Here is a 15,729-nt window from a genome sequence, read left to right as displayed (position 1 = left end):
CAGACAGTCCTGTGATTGTGAAACTTGCTAAAAGTCAGCAAAAGCAGTGTTTGCCCAGAGCCCCAGCCGTATAAAAAGAGACTTGGGAGCTAGGAGAGTTTGAGCAGGGACGGGAACGTGACCTGATCATCCTCTCCGGCTGGACCGTGAGTATCCCCCCCCTCCCCTTTTCCTGGGACGCTGGGTTAAGGTAACTCCTCGAGGTTGAGAGCCCTCTCACTAGGAGAGTGAACAAGAAAGCTTTCAAGTAGGGATAAGCAGTCCTTCCAATTAATAACGCAGTAATCGACGGTTTCAGGTTATCCTTTCTAAATTAGTAACTGATGGTTTTGTGTTATCCTTCCTAAATTAGTAATCGCATTATTTTAATGGATGTTACTAATCCAAGAACTTGTGTGAGGAAATAAACATCTTTTTTATTATTATTATATTACTGTCTCAGTCGTTGCTATCGAACCTTCATAGCATGACAGCGTGACAAAGGTGAAGCAGCACGCGCTGATGTAGAAGCTGCAGCACGTTATCCAGAAGATCTAGCTAAGAGAATTGATGAAGGTGGCTACACTAAACAACAGATTTTCAATGCAGACGAAACAGCCTTATCTTGGAAGAAGATGCCATCTAGGCATCTCACAGCTAGAGAGAAGTCAAGGCCTGGCTTCAAAGCTTCAAAGGACAGGCTGACTCTCTTGTTGGGGGCTAATGCAGCTGGTGACTTTCAGTTGAAGCCAATGCTCATTTACCATTCCAAAAATCCCAGGACCCTTAAGAATTATGCAAAATCCACTCTGCCTCTGCTCTACAAATGGAACAACCAAGCCTGGACAACAGCACATCTGTTCACAACATGGTTTACCGAATATTTTAAGCCCACTGTCGAGACCTACTGCTCAGAAAAAAAGGTTCCTTTCAAAATATTACTGCGCATTGGCAGTGCACCTGGTCACCCAAGAGCTCTGATGGAGATGTACAATGAGATTCATGCTGTTTTCCTGCCTGCTAACACAACATCCATTCTGCAGCCCATGGATCAAGGAGGAACTTCGACTTTCAAGTCTTAAGATTTAAGAAATACATTTTGGAAGGCTATAGCTGCCATAGATAGTGATTCCTCTGATGGATCTGGGCAAAGTAAGTTGAAAGCCTTCTGGAAAGGATTCACCATTCTAGATGCCATTAAGAACATTTGTGATTCATGGGAGGAGGTCAAAATATCAACATTAGCAGGAGTTTGGAAGAAGTTGATTCCAACCCTCAGGGATGACTTGGAGGGGGGGGCGGGGGGGTCAAGACTTCAGTGGAGGAAGTAACTGCAGATGTGGCGGAAACAGCAAGAGAACTAGAACTGGAAGTGGAGCCTGAAGATGTGACTGAATTGCTGCAAACTCATGATAAAACTTTAACAAATGAGGAGTTGCTTCCTATGGATGAGCAAAGAAAGTAGATTCCATCTCAAGAAACCACTCCTGGTGAAGATGCTGTGAACATTGTTGAAATGACAACACAGGATTTAGAATATGACATAAACTTAGTTGATAAAGCAGCGGCAGGGTTTGAGAGGATTGACTCCACTTTTGAAAGAAGTTCTCTTGTGGGCAAAATGCTATCAGACAGCATTGCATGCTATAGAGAAATCAGTCGTGAAAGGCAGAGTCAATCGATGCAGCAAACTTCATTTCTGTCTTATTTTAAGAAATTGCCACAGCCACCCCAACCTTCAGCAACCGCCACCCTGATCAGTCAGCAGCCATCAACATCGAGGCAAGACCCTCCATCAGCAAAAAGATTACGACTCGCTGAAGGTTCAGATGATGGTTAGCATTTTTTAAGCAATAAAGTATTTTTTAATTAAGATATGTACTTTTTTTTTTTCCAGGCATAATGCTATTGCACACTTAACAGACTACAGTATAGTGTAAGCATAACTTTTATATGCACTAGGAAACCAAAAAATTTGTGCAACTCGCTTTATTGCGATATTTGCTTTATTGTGGTAGTTTGGAACCGAACCCACAACATCTCCGAGGTATGCCTGTACTGTCTCCTGCGCTGCTTGCAAGTCCTGTGAATCACATCAGGCCCCGTTCCTGGGACGGAGAGCAAGCATGCAAGAAAAGCTTAGCTGGAGAAAAGCCAAACAAGATCCCCAACGATCTATTTTCTGCTGTTTATTTTCCTCAGCAGCCCCTCATCGCCAGCCTGGGAAGCAGAAGACAGACTCATGTCCATGAGCCCCTGAAGAGCGAAGCTCCCTGGGCAGGAGAGAAAGTAGCCCTGGAGACCAGCTCCCAGCACAAGGCAGCAGTGGCACAAGCGCACGTGGCAGCAGGGCTGGTATCTTCTGCCTTGCAAGCAGCACCCATAATCAATTTGAAAAAGAAACTGGTACAAAATTACTATCATTTCCACCCCCACCTGCTCCCTCAGAACACAACCCCCAGAAAAAAATTGCTCAGACACTGATAGGAAGGGTAGGAATCAAGTGATTCTGCCTTCAAAGAGAGTAAGTTTCCAGCGGCAGTGGCTGATTCACCCTGGAGATTTCCGGCCCGAGTTTTTGTTCTCATCATTCCCCACTAGAAAGGTCTGTCCCTTCATTTGTACCAAATGTCAAAGCAATTTTGGGGACACATTCAGGTATGCTGGATACCTTTAGCTGCTACAGGAAAGAACCAGAAATTTTTAAAATAACAACAAAAGTAAAGCAATCACCACTTACAAAAAGCAGCTTAAAGCAGCCCTACATGCAAGTTTGGCTCGAGCTCTGCTTGGTGGCTCCTAAGAGCCGGGCTTCAAGGAGAGCCCTCCTGCCTTGCGCTCTCACCTGCACTGGAAACCGCTTCCAGGAGATGCCTGGCCACCTACATACGAAATGGCTTTCAGGGCATCTGCGGAGAGAGAAGACCAACAGCAACAGGGAAGGGAAAACAGCTGAAAGGAAGAAATAACATCAGGAAAGAAGGAAAGAGGAAACAGATGCACTGGAGGAGAGAGAAGAAAATACCCTGGGGGGTGGGCAAAGGCAAATGAAGAAGGTGAAAGTAATATTGTCCAGAATCAGGAGAGAGAAAGAGAGAGCAGAACAAACTGCCAGAACAGAGATGAAATCAAAATGAAGGAGAAGTAGAGACAAGAGGAAAAATAATAACAATCCAAAAACCCAGACCTGTCAGAGCAACACCTCTTACTAATCACAGAGCCATCCGGGTTTCTGGGCACAACAGATAAGATCAAACTACCTGAGTAAAGGCAGAAAAATATAAGAAACAGAAAAGACTGAAGATAGCAGAGCTGACAGGAAGATGAAATATCCCACAGAAATTTTAATATTTCAAAATTTGTTTCCATTTCAAATCAAGATGAAAGGCATGTTTCGAATTATTAAACTTTAAAATCACTTTATCAAAACATTGGATTTTGAGGTGAAACTCTAATGATCATCAGCATGAAACAGGAAGAACTAAATACTGCATTTCATTTCCCAATAGCTTAAAGAATAAGCTTCCCCTCCCTGCTTCCCCCCAAGAATGGCATTCCTGCAAAACCCTTTGAGGACTAGTTTTCTTAGAGAACTACTCCACACAAGTTTTAAAAACAATGTTTAATATAATCACTGTTCTTCATTAGAATGAAAAAGATACAGCACTCAGAAGTCAAACACAAAAGGTTTTGCAATATATAGCCCCATAATGAAACCTCACAGCCATACTTGGAGTCTTGTGTGCTAGACTACAAATTTTGAAGATACTCTTTTAGATTTGGAGAATTATTCCCCAAGCCTGTCATCCCATAGCATACAAATGGCAACAGAGTTCTCAGCCAGAAAGACCAAGTCCTTAGTTTATATGACAGCCATAGCCAGAAGACTCACACAGAGAAACCCCACCACAATGCCAGTTCTGCCTCAAAAAGGAGCTTTTGAGCCTTTGTTCAATGCTGATCACAAGCTTCGTGAATTCACGGCCATCATCATACTACTGCTGGAAAAACGATCTACTCCTTAGACCTATTCTTAGTCAGGTGTGTTAAGCCACCCACGTTAAGAGACGAAAATACACTCTCTCTCATTTGTTTTTTTTTTTTTAATAGCAGTTGCTTTCTTATGTTTCTTCCCTTGGCTATGGCAAACAATTACCATAACATTCCTTCAAAATCCAGGAATACTATGTCATTGTAACTGGGAATCCTACACACAACTGCAAGAGATCATCTTTTCATAACAGGTATTTTTAAGAACAACGCTAGAGTACATTTCACCTTACATGCACTATTACTATAGCTTTATGCTCTTGAAATAACATGATGTGCTATGGGGCTAACAAGCTACAAAAACCTAAATTCTCAGAAAAGAGAACACAGACGGTATAAATTAACCAGATTCCCCGAGGATCCATAAATCTGAGAAATTATAGCTCAGAACACACAACAGTTTTTACATCACCCCCCCACCACAACATCTGCGATCTGCTGCAAATTGCACTGATCCTGTCAGCAAAGGCTTGCATCTCAGCTAATCGATTTACCAGGGTCTTCCACAGAAAGGGAAATCTTTAGGACTCCGATACAACTACAGAGGCATTCTAATAGGATTACTGGAGTCATTTCCGTAATGCTTCATAAAGCCTGTGACAGCGCAGAGATGTTAGCTACCAGCATTTTCTAAAGCACAGTCCTTCTGACCAACGATATTGTTCAAAGACATTGCTGAGAACAAGAAACATGGAATTAAATCACAGCTTTTATAACAAAGGTTGCCATCTGTTCAGCTTGCTTTATAGGGAAATGGGTGGCCCCAGCACAGTCCACAACAGAGGATGCATCACCCTGTTCAGCGGCATCAGTCAAAACAGCAAAGTAAATGAACAAACATAGACCCTGAATTACTTTCTCATGACTACTTGCAGTAGTAATTCAGGTCAAGGCAAAGTGGTGGGGCAGCCTGAGTAAATTTACACTGCCTTCTCTTTGATGGCTAGAAAGAGGAGCAGGACCTAAGCGGGCAGACAGAATACAAAACAAGAGCTCAGACAAACCCCATTCATGACTCCCTGCTTCCTCCTGGCCTTCCCACCACCTTAACCCATCGGTGCCACCCAAGCAAACAATTTGCTCAAGGGCGAAAACCCTTCTATTCGCCAAAGGCCTGTTCAAAATCCCTTGACTACTTTTCTCCCTTACTCCCATCCACAGTACATATACACACCTGTTAAGGACCAGTTAAGTCTTTAACCTAATCTCCACTTTTTAAAATGCTCTAGCAATTCCCCAAAAGCAAATAACCCTGACAGGACACACCCACATCCCAAAAAAACGTCCTCTGGTCAAGGTCCAAGAACCATTACTTTCTATCAGGCTTCCCAAAACCTAAGTGATCCACAACAAATTAGACAAGAGGAAAGGTAGGTAGGAAAAAAAGCTAATTAGGAACTTTCAACAATATTTAGAAACGAGCAATTGCCAGTTCCCAGAGAAGCAGGGGATACAACCTGAAATACAGCATTGCTTTGTGTCCTGACACAGAAGGTAAAGGCTCAAAAGAAAGTGAAACTTAAATGTTTCCTCACACAACTTGGTGTAATTTAGCAAAAGTGGAGCTGCATCGTAGCATAAACAGGTTTTCAAAATAGCTGCCTAAATATGTTAGGTTTTTCAAAGCTTGGCAGAAATCCCTCTTCAACCAACCAGGCAGCAGGGGACCAAGAGCTGAAAGGCTGCAGATGCAACAGCACTTAGGCGAGTCTTGATCTTGCTGTCTCAAGAGTAACAGGAAAGTGGGTTACAGAAAAAAAGCACTAATTTAAGCATTTTCTCAGGTGTTTCCCAATTTCCACTTGTTCTCTGGGAAAAAGAAGTTCACAGCTTGAGCTAAATCCTACAGATATGAATAGGATGATGAGCATTTTCCTTGAGTTACACTTCAAGTGACAGGACTAAATCATCACCTACCCTCATCCAGAGATGCATAAAATCTGCCTGTTACATTAATGTAAACGCAGTGGGATCCTCCACCTACTGTTAGCCACCTCAGTATTGAAATCAGATATGGTATTTATTCACATATTTTGAGGAATTCAGGGGGAAAATGGCCATACCCAGCCTACCCCCTGCCAAAGCTGCAGAAACCAACAACCACGAGCAGGTCCACTCCCAGGTCCCCTCTGTACGTAGGGTCCCTCGGACACATCCAGGAGCAGGCAGCAAACTCCCCGTGTCCGTGTGCCCTGTTGTGCACGCAAAGGTGTCCAGGGCTCCCTGTAAAGGTCAGGCCGATGGCGCGTGCACGGCGGCTGCAGCATGCGGGGACAGCGGCTGGGAGGAGAGCCGCAGCACACGGACCTCCAGTGCCACCATATGCAGCCATACAGCCTAGCACGTAGGCAAGTCCGGATGCCACAGCTGCCGTGACGAATAAATAAAACCTCATGATGCACATCAGCACTGAAACATCCAGACAGGTAACTGAAGTCAGTACTAAGATGAAAAAAGGCTCAGGAAAAAAAAAAAAGATTATAATATCACATTTCAGCGATTGCAGTAAACACAAGTCAGTCAAGGTATTGAGCTGTCTAGCTAAAACTGCCAGTTCTGCAAAAGACAAAAAAAGCACAGGCACAGCAGAAGTAAGAATACCTGTACCTTAGGAGAAATCTCTTCTCTCCACTAAAGAAACCACCAAGTAAATTTACTTTTTACAGCATTAATATATTAGAGTGTGGACAGACAAAATAAGAAACTTATCATCAAACATCCTGTAAGACAGCAAAGTGAGGCTGCTTTGACACTCTACGTTTTCAAAGGCCAAGCCCAAATGATTCTGCCTTAGCTGACTATAAGGCTGCTTTTCCTGTTGAAGTGATGGGAACGCAACATCAACCAATGGTACAAGGTATTGTAAATACAGATGATACAACACAGGCTTATATAATTCACAAATAGGTAAATTTGATGATATCAGGGATTAAAGGGCATATTTGAGGTTTCTGGAAGCATGAATTATCTTGTCCTGTTAAGCCTCACCAGTTAAAAATATGCTTTAAAAAACACTTTATGTTTCGGTCTTTTAGACCAAATATTTGATTACAGAAGCAGTGACAAACAAACATTTTTTTTGTTTCTGCTAGGCAATCATACCATATTCCTTATATCATTTAAAATGACTTTCAAGCAAAAGTAAAGGTAATTTATGGGCAAAAAGATTTAACAGGCCCAACAAGACTGAGTGGTGAAACAAGAAAGCTGAATTCCATAGGCGTGTTCTAAATTCATTTTCCCAATTACATTATTTCACACCTGTAAGTCTGCAAAAGTATTTTAAATACGTTATGGGTATCTTTAAAAAAAATGCTATAATATCACTATATTACATGATTTGTGTCTGAGATTTCATGTTTTGAATACACAAAGAATCATAGAGCCTATTAATAGTCCTTCAGCTTTTCAGGTTACCAAGACGTTCACGATTGTCATTCAATATAGGATGAAAAGATCACTTGACTGGTATTTTTCTAAAAGATATCTTCTCATTTGACATGTTGAATTGGAGTCAACAACATCCACAGATCTGAGAGAAAAATCTTCCTCCTAAATATAGAAAGTCAAAACCTTATCATTAAGATGTCAGGTTAGATTCCATTTTATATATTTCAAGTCTTAGCAAATGGCCAGAATTTCATGATGCCGAAAATCCTGTGCTTGGCTTGTCAAAATAAGAGGAAAGAAAAGGCAACTCCAGATGATACTGGGTAAACTGGAACGTGCAGGAATAAAAGTTAATAGCCAATCTGCAAAGTATATATCAATTTACACTTTTCCTTGTGAAACAGAATTTACTTATGATATAATGTTATGGAATATTACGGAATAATATGGAAGCCCTGCTGTTTTGGAGCAACAGAAAGGAGTATAAAAATTGAAGGCTGTCTTTTTTTTTTGGGGGGGGGGGAGGGAGGGTTGTTTTGTTTTTAAGAATTTCAGATAAAATTTTAGTATTGGGGAAAGAAAGGAGATCAAAAACTGACTCCCTACAGAGAATCAAGTATTAAATTTGAAGAAGATAAAACTCTCATTGATCTGATAAAATAACATATCTCCCTCTGTACTCAAATACCTACACAATGCAGGGCACGAGCTAGAATTTCCCTGCTTCTGAAGGGCCGCGACACACTGCCAGGTCTGGGTCTGAAATCCCATCTTTCTGGACACGCCACAGAAGCAGAGATCGGAGCACGCTCCTTTTCCTTGCAGGGAAAGGCACCTGACCGGCTCCCCTCTGGGTCAGCTGCTGGCAAGGCGCCCCGAGATCTCCACTGAGCCAACATCACTTCAGCACAAAACCAGCTTTTTCATGCCCTCAACTTCCTTCCCTGCCCATCTCCATTTTATCATTATCAAATCCTATTCCTGCAAGTCTTCTCTCCACGCCTCTCACCACCACATCAGCTGTCGCTCCCAGATCGTCCCTCCTCCCCGACGCCCTCGCCGCTCAAGCCTCCTCGGGGCTAGGCCACCCCTCTATTTCCTTTTCAGTCTTTGTAGACTCTCTTTTGACCTTCGAAAGAGAGAGGGAAAGATTAAGTTGGAAAATCCCAGATCCTTCATCTTTCCATTGTACCAACATACTGTACTAAAGCATCCTGATGCCAAACACTGCAACCTGGTAATTAATCTCCAAGATATCATAGTCTCAAGTCAGCATGTTATAACTGAGATACACTGACATGTCATCAAAGAATAACACCATTATCATTAAGGAATAACACAGGATACCCAAGACTGGTTTTCTGTATATATCTCAGGACAAATCTTAAGTGATTTTTCCTGCCCATCTCTCCAAATCCCAGAGCGTCTCACTTGCTGACGCCCCTTCCAATCCATCTCCCAACTTCTCCTGACCGTTCCCGCTAGCTCACACTTGTTTCTTTGAATTATTTCCTCCTACTTCTTATAATTTCTCCTTCCCATTGAGCACTTTATTCTTTTCTTTTTGTAAGCATTCGTTCAACTTGCTGCTATCACAGCTCTCCCACCTTTGCCAGCCAAGGATCAGAAAATAACTTGACTTCTCCCACACAGCACAGCAGCACACAGTGGGTGGACATCAATTTAAATTATCCACTGCTGACATACACTACCGCCTCTGTGAGAAACTAGCACTGACATTTTTTCTGCTAATACATTATACAACATCCAGCACACTAAAACTTTGTGCAGGAGGCAACATTTGAGACAATTCTTGGCCAGATGCACATGCTGCATTTAAAAGCCATAAGCTAAATATAGCATGCAAAATAAGCTTTGTAACATATTACAACCAGATTTTTCCTTTTGTCCATCAAAATAATCAATGTGAATCATATTTAGAAAATGACAATGACTTTATTAGTGTTATTTTCTCCACCTTCTTAAGGTAAAAAGAATTACCTACAAAAACTGGGTTGCTACTTTTGTCTTTTGTCTGTTGCTCTTCTCAGCACAAAACGTAAAGGTCAAGTTAAAGTTTTGTAAAATATTTTGAACAAAAAAGCAAAGTTCAATTTTGGCAAACCATATACATATGGTTAATGCAGCTTTCATTGGGATGAATTGTGGGAATATGGTTAAGTGTAGTAAAAATGTTCAATGGATTGAAGTACCAGTAAATAAGCAAAAAGATCAAAAAAATTTGAAAAAAAAGCTCAAGTTTGAAACAAGCTATATTAAGTATACATAGCCCATTTGGAATGTAATTCTAAAAGTTTGTTTTTTAAACACATCTCCTTTCCACACGCTAATATTAAACCAATTCCCAAACTTTTATCCAAGCCCCCCAAAGTTTTGTAGTTTCAGAAAAACTTAATCTAAAGGCATCTCTGTGGTGCTTCCTTAATTCAGTAATCTAGGAGCTAACATAACAAGCAAGCACAGAATAAGAGTCATCTTGCACACCAGCCCTCTCCAAAACCTTACTGCCCGAGTGTAACAGTGTACTGCTACCCTGATTCCTGGGAACACCCCAAGAAGTTCCCTTTTACTTTCTCATCCAGCTCACGTGGTCCCTCCTAAGAGTGCAGACATAAATCGCGCACAGAGCTCAGCAAATCCACTTCCATCCTACCACTGTTTCTCTTTTAGACGGGGATCCACACACCGATAGCACGCCGAGTCAAGAGCCAAATCCCGTTTCCTCCCTTGCAAAGCCACCGATGCAGCGCGCGCAACACCCTGGCGTCCCACGGGGGCTCCAGGCTCCCGCTCCGAGGAGGAACGGGGCCGCGGACGTAAGAGGCAGGCATGGGGAGCGCAGCGCGCGCGGCGACCCTGCAGCGGTGGGATGCGCGCTCACAGCCTTCGGGGCAGAAGATCAGGGTTATCGCTTGTGGGGGACAGGAAAGCGCTGAGCGTAGGGTAGGATCAGAGGAAATGGAGAGGCATCTCTCTCTCAGCACACCCACATCCTGAGGCTACATGATACCACTGTAATCAAGAAAAATAAACTCCTGCTCAAAAGCTCAGTTGCCACACCAAAATAAAGCGTGGATGACAAAGATGAACTTCCTTGGACTGAGGTGGTCATACCAAAAAAATAGCTCTCAAGAAGTGTTTAAATTTTTAACAAAGTGGGCGGTGTTTTGTTTAATATTATTAGACTAATAGGAAATAGTTATTTTTAATATTTAATCTATGCCAACATCCCCTTTAGCAAACTCCCATGCCAGTATTGCATCAAGTGCAGTTTTCCTGTTTAGCAATCTCTCACAAGTTAACTGAATGCCTTGCAAAAACTATTTCAAAACTAGTTTGCAACGTATTAAAGATAAAAGATAAGCATTACACAGATGACATCTTCTGAAAATCCATAGTAATCCATTGGTTTACATTGTGTATTTCTGGTGATAAATTATATAAATTCTTGTAGGATTAAGACTAAACATTAGGATTAGCACTCTCTGCTTTCTATTTTTATTATTTCCACCAGCCTGTGTTAGCCAAGAAAGGGCAGCGTACAAGGAAAGCGAATTGCTACATCGAAGGGCAACGCTGAACCACGTCGATCCCGAGCTGCGCTGTTACGTCCTTGCACCTCACTGTCGACTGCCAGGTCCTGGCGCGACGCCTGGGGACACCACGCAACGCAGAGGCCCTCCAGGAGGGACCCTGCAGCGCGTCCAGCACCTTCCCTCTCCCAGCTCCCGTCCTAGCAGCTGCAAGGGTTAGCACTTCTGCTCGCGGTAGAGTTTGCCTGCAATGAGACGGCTTGCTCCGCACCGGAAAGAACACGTACTACCAAGCCTTTAGTCTAAGCGGACACCAGACTCTCCCACAACTGCTTTTAAAAAAATAAATGACACTATTTGATCTGCTTCAGAATTTCTTTTTCTGACTGTACATGTATTGAACAAAAATGACAACTACTGTGGCCAGCTCTTGAAAGTTTAAACAACAAAGTATTTGGGGGCCTTGACATAGCAGCTCTTACAGAGCCAATGTTCTCGTCAGTCTCGGTGCAGAAGATCTAGCTGTGAAAGTCCCTGAACTTAATAGTTTCCAGTCTCACACGAGGCCCAAATGTGGTTTCCCACACGGGAGCTAGCACCGAGGCACGCCAAGCAGGAGCCGGGCAGCACGCAGCCGGTGACCTGAAGCTGAGAGATTCATCAGCAAAGCAGCACTGGCAATCCTTTACGTACGCAAGTTTTATACTGTTGTGCCTGCGGCTCGCTTTCTGGAAGGCGTAGCCAACTGAATCAGCTTCTGCTCTTCAAAGGACAGCCTCCATTAACCAAGTATAAATACTGTCAGAGAAGTACAGGCGATAATAGCACAACACTCAAATAGCTTCTAAATCCAGTGTTTTGCAATACAAAACCACTCAGACAGCTTTCTTACAGATGCATTTTTATCTCCAGAAAGAGAGAGGGGTTGAATCCACAACTTCTGGATGCATGAAGCAGGTCACTTCCACGTCCCCGACAAGAGCAGCTGCGACACCGAGCGCGGGGCCGGCGGTGGGGACGATGAGCCGTCACCCCGGACCCCAGCCGGACTCCCCGCCGCCGGGAAGCGGGCGTCTGCGCTGCAGGGCTGGCCAACACGACTCTCCGTTTCCGTCCCTGGCCCTACAGGGCAACGCAATTCTGCGCCGCAGCCAAGCACGGGATCCCCGACAAAAAGCAGCGCCTGCAGCAGCAGCAGCAGGCACAACCCCTCCGCGCTTCTGCTGCGGCTTGTACCAGGTGACAGAGACCTACTGAGCCGCGGGACGGGCACCCCGTCCGCCACGCTCGTTCTGAAGAAACGAACGTGCAACGAAAGGGGAGAGACCCAGTCCTCTCACAGGGGCGGCCTAACACCTATTCCCAGGGCTGCCTGAGGCACACTCTCTTACTTTCCTTTCCTTTGGCACCGGTGAATTGATAACCAGCCCCCAAGACATAAAAACTTGGTTCATAGAAAAAAGGCCTGGCAAGGGTCAGCAGCAGAAAGAGCCAAAACTAAAAATCACGCAATCTACCTGCCGTTAGGCTACGGGTCCATTTGCAGAGCATTCATCCACCCTTCTCATTCTCTGCTTTTATCGCTCAAAAATTGTGCAGTCAGAGTTCTCCGAGCCATCACAAGATTTTGCAGCAGAAAACAAAAACCAGGAGTGTGGAGCATGAGAACTGTAGCTTGATTTTAACAGCAGGCAGGCAAGGGCCACGTTAAGTCCAAACAGTTTAGCTAACGGTACGGACATGACTACAAATCCGAGTGAACTAAAAACAAAACAAAAATCAGAAAGGCAGACCCTTCGCATCCTCACACCAGATCTACTTCTGGCAAGTACCCCCTGCCTCCTACGTCTGTCAAGTGCTGATAAATCACTACCTCAGAAGTAACAGGACAGTCAGCTAGGGTTTTTACAGGACACTGAGATTTTTAAGATGCGGGAATTATACTAGCTTGCTGACGAGTATTATTCTGACAAAACCTACAACGTTGGGCTCAGTTCTCCAGGCTCCAAGCAGCTCTCCCAAAATTCATCAGCATCCAGCCTCCGAGACTTCAGCACAAGTTACTGCTAAGCACTCTAAAAATCTTAGCAACAAGCAACTATGAGCACCTTACAGAATTTCAACTTACTGCATGTTTAATAACAGTCTCTGAAATTTTCACAGAATGATTCTTTCCAGTAGAAAGTACCTTCTCTAAAAGGCCGTTCATTAAAACCCACAGAAGCTCAGTAAGGTGGCCAAATCTTGATCTCACAGAAGGCAAAGGTTACATTACCAACAAATTTAAGTTACCAGTAAGTTTAATGCTACATACATTAAGCCATTGTCAGTGTTGATTTAGCAGCAGCTCCCCCTGTTTTCAAGAGTTTGGTGAAAGCAACGCAGGGCAGAAATGCCCTGCTGAAGAGGGGGGTCTCCAGGGTCCGGCCCTGGAGCGCAGGTTCCCGAGGCACAGGACTGACACAGAGAAGAGGAGGCATTTGCCACCTCTGAGAAACAATTCTGGTATCTGCCCTACACACACGTGAGCCTAAGTGCAAAATATGCACTGTAAATAATATAAGATCTAAAATTATAATCCAGAGTTCAAGTGTACAGAGAGTAATAAATATGAATCTGAATGGCTCTCACACCTGCTCTCAACATTTTGATATGTATTTCTATCAGACAGAAGGAGCCTGCCACAGTTTTAATTCATCAAAAATAAAGTCAGGTGATACTGGTCCAGACAAGTAACACATATCTCTAATTGAAGTTAATTCAGTTAGTAACCTGTCCAGAAAACACTGTGTAATACCATGAGGACACCTTTCCAGTTTGTTAGAAAATATTTACGTGCTTTTCAACCATTAGGAGTACAGCAGGAAACCATTCCCAACAGCTGATACGCAAATTGTTTGTAACCCTGCAAGCTGAGCTAAAAAAGGGACACCTCGGAAGCAAGCAGCCTCGCGACCGCGCGGCTACAAGCCGGGCTCCGGCACGGCTCGAGCGGCGCAGGGGACGTGCGAGCCCCCGAAGGGCCGCGCGCCCTCCGCGCCGCTCCCTCCTCCGGCCAAACCTCCCCTCCGCAGAGCGGCTCGCCGAGCTCCGAGGTGCGCCAGGGCGCCTTTATAGCCCCCAAACGCAGCATAACGGCCGGGCCGGGACACACCTGACGCTCCCCCCCCCCCCCCCCGGCACTGTAGGCTTACAGAAAATGTCTTGCTGGGAGTAAACACAGCTGTCCAAAAAAGGGAAATTAAAAAGAAAGAAAATAACTGACGTGGTGAGTAATTACGGACAAAGAAGGTTCCTCCCCACAGTATAACCTACTGCTATTTTTTGCCAGCGTCCTTAACACGAGCGGCAGGTTTTGCACCTACAGCGCGGGCTGCAGTCACACACCGGGGCCGTTGCGGAGCCGCAAGGCCCGGGCGGGCCGGGGCCGGGGCCGGGGCCGGAGCCGGGCGCGGAGCGCGGCCCCCGCCGCTCGGACACCGCCGCGGCCCCCGCGCCCGCCGTCGCGCCAGGGCAGCGCTCCCGAGCGGCGGCGCAGCACCGGCGCCGCACCCCTGCCGCTCCTAACAAGATTATTCAAAGGGCGGCGAGCTTGTAACTACGGGTTTTTAGCATTTAAGAAGAAAAATATACTTTTTACAAAGGGCCGACTATGCAAGTATCTGGGGGGAGAAAAAAGGAGGAAAAGCAAGCCGCGCTGGGATGCCGCGGCGGACGCAGGGAGCTGCCGAGAGGCGACAGCGGCGCATTCACCGCCCCGACGGGCCGGAGCCGGGGCCGTGCGGCCCGTCGGCGGCGCCAGGTGAGGACGCCGCGGCCGCTGCCCCGCGGGCCCCCCCGCGCCGCCCCCGCCGCGGTGCCGCACCTGGGACATCTGGGGGCGCAGGTTGATCTCCTTGAGGTTGATGGAGTGGCTGCGCAGGTTGTTGAGCAGCTGGCACAGCAGCACGCCGTCGCGCAGCGTCTGCGCCAGGTCGAACACCTGCGCCGTCTCCCAGGTGACGCGGTGGTTGGGCGGCAGCACCTTGCAGCTGATGAGCCACTGCCCGCACTGCTTCCAGGGCTCCATCGCGGCGAGGCGCGGAGCGGAGCGGCGGTGCCCGGCTCCGCGCTGCCGGCTCCCGGCTCCCCGCGGCGGGGCGGGGGGGGCGGGGCCGCGCCGCCTCCTGCGCTGCGCCAGGCCCCGCCCCCGAGGCGGGCCCCGCCCCGCCCCCCAGGTGGCGCTGCACGGCACCGCCCCCTGGCGGCCCCGCGCGCCCCCCGCCGCGCGCCGCAGGCGTCGGCCCCCTTTAACGGCCGGCGGCCCTGCCCGCCGCCATTCCGCCTCGCGGTCCCGCGTGCTGCCCTCGAGAGGCTGGGGCAACTAACACCCCTGCGTGTAAATGCAGATTCATTATGAATATGTACTAGCCCTGTGGAATTTTCGGTTTTATTCTCGCTCTTTCTCCATTCATTAAGACAAAAGTTCAGAAGAGTCAAAAAACAAGGTGCCAGGAATTAATAAAATGCCTCTCGCAGCTCTCTCTGGAAATAACGGAGGCTGCTCTCATGGTGCAGGTACTGCATGGCGCAGCGTGCTGTTTCCCTTCGGCCTCCCCTCCAGTATTTTGCACTGACTGGCTGGAAGTTTATTTGCGCTTTAAGTAATGTTGGAAAAAACAGCTTAATGGCCTCTGACTTCAATACAACTTCGAATATTCAAGTGATTGTGAGTTGTTAAAGGTGACTTAAATTTAATAAATAAAGGATACAAGCA

General features: G+C 45.9%; 1 protein-coding gene across 1 annotated transcript in view; it reads right to left on the bottom strand.

Annotated features, from left to right (window-relative positions):
* Positions 1–15,065, bottom strand: part of VAV3 (vav guanine nucleotide exchange factor 3) — a 180,496-nt gene extending 165,431 nt beyond the window's left edge. The window contains exon 1 of the mRNA XM_067300822.1: positions 14,839–15,065. Coding sequence (XP_067156923.1) covers positions 14,839–15,042 — 204 coding nt within the window. The 5' untranslated portion in view covers positions 15,043–15,065. The remainder of the gene's footprint in view (positions 1–14,838) is intronic.
* Between the last annotated feature and the right edge of the window lie 664 nt (positions 15,066–15,729).

This window comes from Apteryx mantelli, chromosome 8, assembly GCF_036417845.1.
Source record: "Apteryx mantelli isolate bAptMan1 chromosome 8, bAptMan1.hap1, whole genome shotgun sequence".
Classification (NCBI taxonomy): domain Eukaryota; kingdom Metazoa; phylum Chordata; class Aves; order Apterygiformes; family Apterygidae; genus Apteryx; species Apteryx mantelli.
Note: the sequence above shows the minus strand (reverse complement) of the source record. Positions and strands in the feature narration are given on the sequence as shown.